General features: G+C 44.0%; 1 protein-coding gene across 1 annotated transcript in view; it reads left to right on the top strand.

Moving 5' to 3' along the window:
- Window positions 1-10,000, top strand: part of dnah9l (dynein, axonemal, heavy polypeptide 9 like) — a gene marked incomplete at both ends in the record, with an annotated part of 232,995 nt that overhangs the window by 190,076 nt on the left and 32,919 nt on the right. The window contains 4 exons of the mRNA XM_080438924.1: window positions 1,160-1,330; window positions 1,577-1,699; window positions 1,844-1,915; window positions 2,811-2,932. Coding sequence (XP_080295050.1) covers window positions 1,160-1,330; window positions 1,577-1,699; window positions 1,844-1,915; window positions 2,811-2,932 — 488 coding nt within the window. The remainder of the gene's footprint in view (window positions 1-1,159; window positions 1,331-1,576; window positions 1,700-1,843; window positions 1,916-2,810; window positions 2,933-10,000) is intronic.

The raw sequence follows: 10,000 nt of genomic DNA, 5'->3' as shown, positions 1-10,000 counted from the left end.
ATACAATCTGTAGGAGTAATATAAAAAAAATGATTTTGCACAAATCGGCCTCCTGGTGGCACTATAACAGGCCAATCTGAAAAATGTGGCCCAGAGGTTCTGAATTGGCATCCAGGGAGTTTGTGTGCACAGTTTTGCAGCGGCCGGGCCAACGGTGCCGGAGATTAGCCGTTCGCAGACAGATGGACACATGGACGGACGGACGGACGGACGGACGGACAGGGGGTAAAACATACTCTCTCGCCATGCCATTTCTCTCGTTTTTTTTTCCATTAAAAGGTGTTAAATGGCGTTTTCTAAAATCACATCGCGGGCCAGATTTGACGACGTCGCGGGCCAGAAATGGAGCGAAACACCTGTTTGACATCACTGCTCTAGTCTAAAACAGTGTGTTTTATCAGGTGTTCCACAAGGCTCTAGTCTAAAGTAGTGTGTTTTATCAGGTGTTCCACAAGGCTCTAGTCTAAAACGGTGTGTTTTATCAGGTGTTCCACAAGGCTCTAGTCTAAAGTAGTGTGTTTTATCAGGTGTTCCACAAGGCTCTAGTCTAAAACGGTGTGTTTTATCAGGTGTTCCACAAGGCTCTAGTCTAAAGTAGTGTGTTTTATCAGGTGTTCCACAAGGCTCTAGTCTAAAACGGTGTGTTTTATCAGGTGTTCCACAAGGCTCTAGTCTAAAGTAGTGTGTTTTATCAGGTGTTCCACAAGGCTCTAGTCTAAAGTAGTGTGTTTTATCAGGTGTTCCACAAGGCTCTAGTCTAAAACGGTGTGTTTTATCAGGTGTTCCACAAGGCTCTAGTCTAAAGTAGTGTGTTTTATCAGGTGTTCCACAAGGCTCTAGTCTAAAGTAGTGTGTTTTATCAGGTGTTCCACAAGGCTCTAGTCTAAAACGGTGTGTTTTATCAGGTGTTCCACAAGGCTCTAGTCTAAAGTAGTGTGTTTTATCAGGTGTTCCACAAGGCTCTAGTCTAAACCAGTGTTTTTTTTATCAGGTGTTCCACAAGGCTCTAGTCTAAAGTAGTGTGTTTTATCAGGTGTTCCACAAGGCTCTAGTCTAAAGTAGTGTGTTTTATCAGGTGTTCCACAAGGCTCTAGTCTAAAATAGTTTGTTTTATCAGGTGTTCCACAAGGCTCTAGTCTAAACCAGTGTTTTTTGTCAGGCCTTCAATGTGGTGTTCCACAAGGCGGTGGAGGTTGCCCCGGCCTGTGACAATGTGCAGAGCAGAGTGAACACCCTCATAGACACCATCACCTTCAACACCTTTAACTACATCAGCAGAGGGCTGTTTGAGAGAGACAAGCTCACCTTCACTGCTCAGCTGGCATTCCAGGTGAGTGGAAAACACACACACACACACACACACACACGCACACGCACACACGCACGCACGCACGCACGCACACACACACACACACACACACACACACACACACACACACACACACCTTTTATGTCGTTTTTTTATTTAGTTTTCGTCCGTGAAAGTGTGTGTGTGTGTGTGTGCGTCTGCGTGTGCGTGTGTGTGTGTGTGTGTGTGCGTGTGTGTGTGTGTCTGCGTGTGTGCGTGTCCCTGCAGCTGCTGCTGCTCAGTAAAGACATTGACATGAGAGAGCTGGACTTCCTGTTGCGTTTCAACGTTGAACACACCTACGCCACGCCCGTTGACTTCCTGTCCAACACCTCCTGGAGCGCCATTAAGGTACCACACACACACACACACACACACACACACACACACACACACACACACACACACACACACACACACACACACACACACACACACACACACATCATACTATTTGATGATGAAATGAAGTGATACGTTGTCTCTCCTCCTCAGACCATGAGTTTCACAGAGGACTTCAGAGGTCTGGACAGAGACATAGAGGGATCTCCTAAACGCTGGAAGAAGGTGTTTCCTCCTCCTTATTATTATGAATGTTATATTATAATATAATATTATTATTATTGATGTATTATGTATTATTTATCATCATAAGTATTATTATTTATTTTTTAAGTATTATTATCATTATAAGGTTGTGGAGTCAGAGTGTTATTAACATTATTAATATTCATATTATTATTATTATAAGGTTGTGGAGTCAGAGTGTTATTAACATTATTAATATTCATATTATTATTATTATAAGGTTGTGGAGTCAGAGTGTTATTAACATTATTAATATTCATATTATTATAATAAGGTTGTAGAGTCAGAGTGTTATTAATATTGTTATTATTATTATAATAAGGTTGTAGATTCAGAGTGTTATTAACATTATTAATATTCATATGCATATTATTATTATAATAAGGTTGTAGAGTCAGAGTGTTATTAATATTGTTATTATTATTATAATAAGGTTGTAGATTCAGAGTGTTATTAACATTATTAATATTCATATTATTATTATAATAAGGTTGTAGAGTCAGAGTGTTATTAACATTATTAATATTCATATTATTATAATAAGGTTGTAGAGTCAGAGTGTTATTAATATTGTTATTATTATTATAATAAGGTTGTAGATTCAGAGTGTTATTAACATTATTAATATTCATATGCATATTATTATTATAATAAGGTTGTAGAGTCAGAGTGTTATTAATATTGTTATTATTATTATAATAAGGTTGTAGATTCAGAGTGTTATTAACATTATTAATATTCATATTATTATTATAATAAGGTTGTAGAGTCAGAGTGTTATTAACATTAATAATATTCATATTATTATAATAAGGTTGTAGAGTCAGAGTGTTATTAACATTATTAATATTAATATTCATATTATTATAATAAGGTTGTAGAGTCAGAATGTCCAGAGAAGGAGAAGTTTCCTCAGGAATGGAAAACCAAGACATCTCTGCAGAAACTTATCATGATGAGAGCTCTGAGACCTGACCGTATGACCTACGCTCTGAGGTATCCTACTGTCCTACTGTATCCTACCTACCTACTGTCTGTCCTACTGTCTGTCCTACTGTATCCTACCTACTGTCTGTCCTACTGTATCCTACCTACCTACTGTCTGTCCTACTGTCTGTCCTACTGTATCCTACCTACTGTCTGTCCTACTGTATCCTACCTACCTACTGTCTGTCCTACTGTATCCTACCTACTGTCTGTCCTACTGTCTGTCCTACTGTCTGTCCTTCTGAGACCTGACCGTATGACCTACGCTCTGAGGTATCCTACTGTCCTACTGTATCCTACCTACTGTCTGTCCTTCTGTCTGTCCTACTGTATCCTACCTACTGTCTGTCCTACTGTCTGTCCTACTGTCTGTCCCTCTGAGACCTGACCGTATGACCTACGCTCTGAGGTATCCTACTGTCCTACTGTATTCTACCTACTGTCTGTCCTACTGTCTGTCCTACTGTATCCTACCTACTGTCTGTCCTACTGTATCCTACCTACTGTCTGTCCTACTGTCTGTCCCTCTGAGACCTGACCGTATGACCTACGCCCTGAGGTATCCTACTGTATCCTACCTACTGTCTGTCCTACTGTCTGTCCTACTGTCTGTCCCTCTGATACCTGACCGTATGACCTACGCCCTGAGGTATCCTACTGTCCTACTGTATCCTGTCTGTCCTACTGTATCCTACCTACTGTCTGTCCTACTGTATCCTACCTACTGTCTGTCCTACTATCTGTCCCTCTGAGACCTGACCGTATGACCTACGCTCTGAGGTATCCTACTGTCCTACTGTAACCTACCTACTGTCTGTCCTACTGTATCCTACCTACTGTCTGTCCTACTGTATCCTACCTACTGTCTGTCCTACTGTATCCTACCTACTGTCTGTCCTACTGTCTGTCCTACTGTATCCTACCTACTGTCTGTCCTACTGTATCCTACCTACTGTCTGTCCTACTGTATCCTACCTACTGTCTGTCCTACTGTATCCTAGCTACTGTCTGTCCTACTGTCTGTCCTACTGTATCCTACCTACTGTCTGTCCTACTGTCTGTCCTACTGTATCCTACCTACTGTCTGTCCTACTGTCTGTCCCTCTGAGACCTGACCGTATGACCTACGCCCTGAGGTATCCTACTGTATCCTACCTACTGTCTGTCCTACTGTATCCTACCTACTGTCTGTCCTACTGTATCCTACCTACTGTCTGTCCTACTGTATCCTACCTACTGTCTGTCCTACTGTATCCTACCTACTGTCTGTCCTACTGTCTGTCCTACTGTATCCTACCTACTGTCTGTCCTACTGTATCCTACCTACTGTCTGTCCTACTGTCTGTCCTACTGTATCCTACCTACCTACTGTCTCTCCTACTGTCTGTCCTACTGTCTGTCCCTCTGAGACCTGACCGTATGACCTACGCCCTGAGGTATCCTACTGTATCCTACCTACTGTCTGTCCTACTGTATGTCCTACTGTTTGTCCTACTGTATCCTACCTACTGTCTGTCCTACTGTCTGTACTACTGTCTGTCCTACTGTCTGTCCTACTGTTTGTCCTACTGTATCCTACCTACTGTCTGTCCTACTGTCTGTACTACTGTTTGTCCTACTGTATCCTACCTACTGTCTGTCCTACTGTTTGTCCTACTGTATCCTACCTACTGTCTGTCCTACTGTCTGTCCTACTGTTTGTCCTACTGTATCCTACCTACTGTCTGTCCTACTGTCTGTCCTACTGTTTGTCCTACTGTATCCTACCTACTGTCTGTCCTACTGTCTGTCCTACTGTTTGTCCTACTGTATCCTACCTACTGTCTGTCCTACTGTCTGTACTGCTGTCTGTCCTACTGTCTGTCCTACTGTTTGTCCTACTGTATCCTACCTACTGTCTGTCCTACTGTTTGTCCTACTGTATCCTACCTACTGTCTGTCCTACTGTCTGTCCCTCTGAGACCTGACCGTATGACCTACGCTCTGAGGTATCCTACTGTCCTACTGTATCCTACCTACTGTCTGTCCTTCTGTCTGTCCTACTGTATCCTACCTACTGTCTGTCCTACTGTCTGTCCTACTGTCTGTCCCTCTGAGACCTGACCGTATGACCTACGCTCTGAGGTATCCTACTGTCCTACTGTATTCTACCTACTGTCTGTCCTACTGTCTGTCCTACTGTATCCTACCTACTGTCTGTCCTACTGTATCCTACCTACTGTCTGTCCTACTGTCTGTCCCTCTGAGACCTGACCGTATGACCTACGCCCTGAGGTATCCTACTGTATCCTACCTACTGTCTGTCCTACTGTCTGTCCTACTGTCTGTCCCTCTGATACCTGACCGTATGACCTACGCCCTGAGGTATCCTACTGTCCTACTGTATCCTGTCTGTCCTACTGTATCCTACCTACTGTCTGTCCTACTGTATCCTACCTACTGTCTGTCCTACTATCTGTCCCTCTGAGACCTGACCGTATGACCTACGCTCTGAGGTATCCTACTGTCCTACTGTAACCTACCTACTGTCTGTCCTACTGTATCCTACCTACTGTCTGTCCTACTGTATCCTACCTACTGTCTGTCCTACTGTATCCTACCTACTGTCTGTCCTACTGTCTGTCCTACTGTATCCTACCTACTGTCTGTCCTACTGTATCCTACCTACTGTCTGTCCTACTGTATCCTACCTACTGTCTGTCCTACTGTATCCTAGCTACTGTCTGTCCTACTGTCTGTCCTACTGTATCCTACCTACTGTCTGTCCTACTGTCTGTCCTACTGTATCCTACCTACTGTCTGTCCTACTGTCTGTCCCTCTGAGACCTGACCGTATGACCTACGCCCTGAGGTATCCTACTGTATCCTACCTACTGTCTGTCCTACTGTATCCTACCTACTGTCTGTCCTACTGTATCCTACCTACTGTCTGTCCTACTGTATCCTACCTACTGTCTGTCCTACTGTATCCTACCTACTGTCTGTCCTACTGTCTGTCCTACTGTATCCTACCTACTGTCTGTCCTACTGTATCCTACCTACTGTCTGTCCTACTGTCTGTCCTACTGTATCCTACCTACCTACTGTCTCTCCTACTGTCTGTCCTACTGTCTGTCCCTCTGAGACCTGACCGTATGACCTACGCCCTGAGGTATCCTACTGTATCCTACCTACTGTCTGTCCTACTGTATGTCCTACTGTTTGTCCTACTGTATCCTACCTACTGTCTGTCCTACTGTCTGTACTACTGTCTGTCCTACTGTCTGTCCTACTGTTTGTCCTACTGTATCCTACCTACTGTCTGTCCTACTGTCTGTACTACTGTTTGTCCTACTGTATCCTACCTACTGTCTGTCCTACTGTTTGTCCTACTGTATCCTACCTACTGTCTGTCCTACTGTCTGTCCTACTGTTTGTCCTACTGTATCCTACCTACTGTCTGTCCTACTGTCTGTCCTACTGTTTGTCCTACTGTATCCTACCTACTGTCTGTCCTACTGTCTGTCCTACTGTTTGTCCTACTGTATCCTACCTACTGTCTGTCCTACTGTCTGTACTGCTGTCTGTCCTACTGTCTGTCCTACTGTTTGTCCTACTGTATCCTACCTACTGTCTGTCCTACTGTTTGTCCTACTGTATCCTACCTACTGTCTGTTCTACTGTCTGTCCCTCTGAGACCTGACCGTATGACCTACGCCCTGAGGTATCCTACTGTCCTACTGTATCCTACCTTCCTACTGTATCCTACCTACTGTCTGTCCTACTGTATCCTACCTACTGTCTGTCCTACTGTATCCTACCTACTGTCTGTCCCTCTGAGACCTGACCGTATGACCTACGCCCTGAGGTATCCTACTGTCCTACTGTATTCTACTGTATCCTACCTACTGTATCCTACCTACTGTATCCTACCTACCATAAATATTCAATTTTTGGGAATAGACCAATTGACATAGAGGTTAAAATCATGATTAACAATGTAGACATTGAACGAGTGTTTGAAAATAAATGTTTAGGTATTATTATTCACAATAAACTGGACCAAAGGGATGTGTGACGGGGAAACATGTCCAGGATGCGTCTTACTGGCAGAAATCTCTCGCTGCGCTACTACATCTGTCAGGAGGGAGGGGCCATGTGTGAACATTGGCATACAAGTGGGTGGGCCTTAGATCAGGAAGCAAGCCACACTTTACCCAATCAAATGTAGTGGGCGGGATTTATATCTGTGCGTTCGCTTTCTAATGTGTTCCCACTGGAAACAAACCGATCTATCAAATACTTCAAACAAATGTTCTGAAGAGGTTTTGCGTGTTCAATATTGTGTAATTGAGCGACTCTCATAAGTATGCTAGCAAAAAGATCTTCTGTGGGAGAAATGTTGTCAGTGGGAATTAAAACATGCGACACGTGACGCGTTGTGAGAGATATACTGTAGGAACGCTGTCTCAAATACTGTCTGTGTCTCCATACTGTAGAAACGTTGTCTCACATACTGTCTGTGTCTCCATACTGTAGAAACGTTGTCTCACATACTGTCTGTGTCTCCATACTGTAGAAACGTTGTCTCACATACTGTCTGTGTCTCCATACTGTAGAAACGTTGTCTCACATACTGTCTGTGTCTCCATACTGTCTGTGTCTCCATACTGTAGAAACGTTGTCTCACATACTGTCTGTGTCTCCATACTGTAGAAACGCTGTCTCACATACTGTCTGTGTCTCCATACTGTCTGTGTCTCCATACTGTCTGTGTCTCCATACTGTAGAAACGTTGTCTCACATACTGTCTGTGTCTCCATACTGTAGAAACGTTGTCTCACATACTGTCTGTGTCTCCATACTGTAGAAACGTTGTCTCACATACTGTCTGTGTCTCCATACTGTAGAAACGTTGTCTCACATACTGTCTGTGTCTCCATACTGTAGAAACGTTGTCTCACATACTGTCTGTGTCTCCATACTGTAGAAACGCTGTCTCACATACTGTCTGTGTCTCCATACTGTAGAAACGTTGTCTCACATACTGTCTGTGTCTCCATACTGTAGAAACGTTGTCTCACATACTGTCTGTGTCTCCATACTGTAGAAACGTTGTCTCACATACTGTCTGTGTCTCCATACTGTCTGTGTCTCCATACTGTAGAAACGTTGTCTCACATACTGTCTGTGTCTCCATACTGTAGAAACGCTGTCTCACATACTGTCTGTGTCTCCATACTGTCTGTGTCTCCATACTGTCTGTGTCTCCATACTGTAGAAACGTTGTCTCACATACTGTCTGTGTCTCCATACTGTAGAAACGTTGTCTCACATACTGTCTGTGTCTCCATACTGTAGAAACGTTGTCTCACATACTGTCTGTGTCTCCATACTGTAGAAACGTTGTCTCACATACTGTCTGTGTCTCCATACTGTAGAAACGTTGTCTCACATACTGTCTGTGTCTCCATACTGTAGAAACGCTGTCTCACATACTGTCTGTGTCTCCATACTGTAGAAACGTTGTCTCACATACTGTCTGTGTCTCCATACTGTAGAAACGTTGTCTCACATACTGTCTGTGTCTCCATACTGTAGAAACGTTGTCTCACATACTGTCTGTGTCTCCATACTGTAGAAACGTTGTCTCACATACTGTCTGTGTCTCCATACTGTAGAAACGTTGTCTCACATACTGTCTGTGTCTCCATACTGTAGAAACGTTGTCTCACATACTGTCTGTGTCTCCATACTGTAGAAACGCTGTCTCACATACTGTCTGTGTCTCCATACTGTAGAAACGTTGTCTCACATACTGTCTGTGTCTCCATACTGTAGAAACGCTGTCTCACATACTGTCTGTGTCTCCATACTGTCTGTGTCTCCATACTGTCTGTGTCTCCATACTGTCTGTGTCTCCATACTGTAGAAACGTTGTCTCACATACTGTCTGTCTCTCAGGGGCGTCACTACCGTCACGCAGACAACGCGGTTGCGTTGGGGCCCATGACGTTAGGGGCCCCTCCCCACCCAGGAAAAATAATAATAAATAAAATGAATTACAAAATCAAACTGGGTGGGCCCACTGGGCCCCTTAACATTGTAATTGTTAACCAAGGTTGACTTTATGTCGCAACATAATATCTCAAATTCGGACCCTGACTGTCCGGCTATTTTCTTATCGTTTCTTATCTTAATTGGTACACAGAAAATTGCCAGAATCTGATCTATTTAAATAACTAAATTAAATCTTATTTGCAATCATGCATTAGGCTATGCAAACATAATGAAGTTGACCAACTATTTTGTACCGCATTTAAAATAAGATTTCGTTATTTTAATAAAGCATTTCTAATGTTTAGATGTTTGACTTTTATGGCAGTTTTCTGTGTTTTTCCTTCATTCAGTAGTGTTTGGTCGGTTACAAACCGTTGTTTATGTACCCGAAATCTGTCACAAACCAGCGAAAAAAGTATCAGAAACCAATAATAACCGCGAAGCGCAGTTCATGAGGGCCCGCTGTGACCACCTCACTGTGACCACCTCGTTGTGACCACCTCGTTGTGACCACCTCGCTGTGACCACCTCGTTGTGACCACCTCGCTGTGACCACCTCGCTGTGACCACCTCGCTGTGACCACCTCGCTGTGACCACCTCACTGTGACCACCTCACTGTGACCACCTCACTGTGACCACCTCACTGTGACCACCTCGCTGTGACCACCTCGCTGTGACCACCTCGCTGTGACCACCTCGTTGTGACCACCTCACTGTGACCACCTCACTGTGACCACCTCGTTGTGACCACCTCGCTGTGACCACCTCACTGTGACCACCTCGTTGTGACCACCTCGCTGTGACCACCTCGCTGTGACCACCTCACTGTGACCACCTCACTGTGACCACCTCACTGTGACCACCTCGCTGTGACCACCTCGCTGTGACCACCTCACTGTGACCACCTCACTGTGACCACCTCGCTGTAGAAACGTTGTCTCACATACTGTCTGTGTCTCCATACTGTAGAAACGTTGTCTCACATACTGTCTGTGTCTCCATACTGTAGAAACGTTGTCTCACATACTGTCTGTGTC

Source organism: Gymnoscopelus braueri (genome assembly GCF_963280865.1).
Source record: "Gymnoscopelus braueri genome assembly, chromosome: 10".
Classification (NCBI taxonomy): domain Eukaryota; kingdom Metazoa; phylum Chordata; class Actinopteri; order Myctophiformes; family Myctophidae; genus Gymnoscopelus; species Gymnoscopelus braueri.
This window is presented reverse-complemented; position numbering and strand designations above follow the sequence as displayed.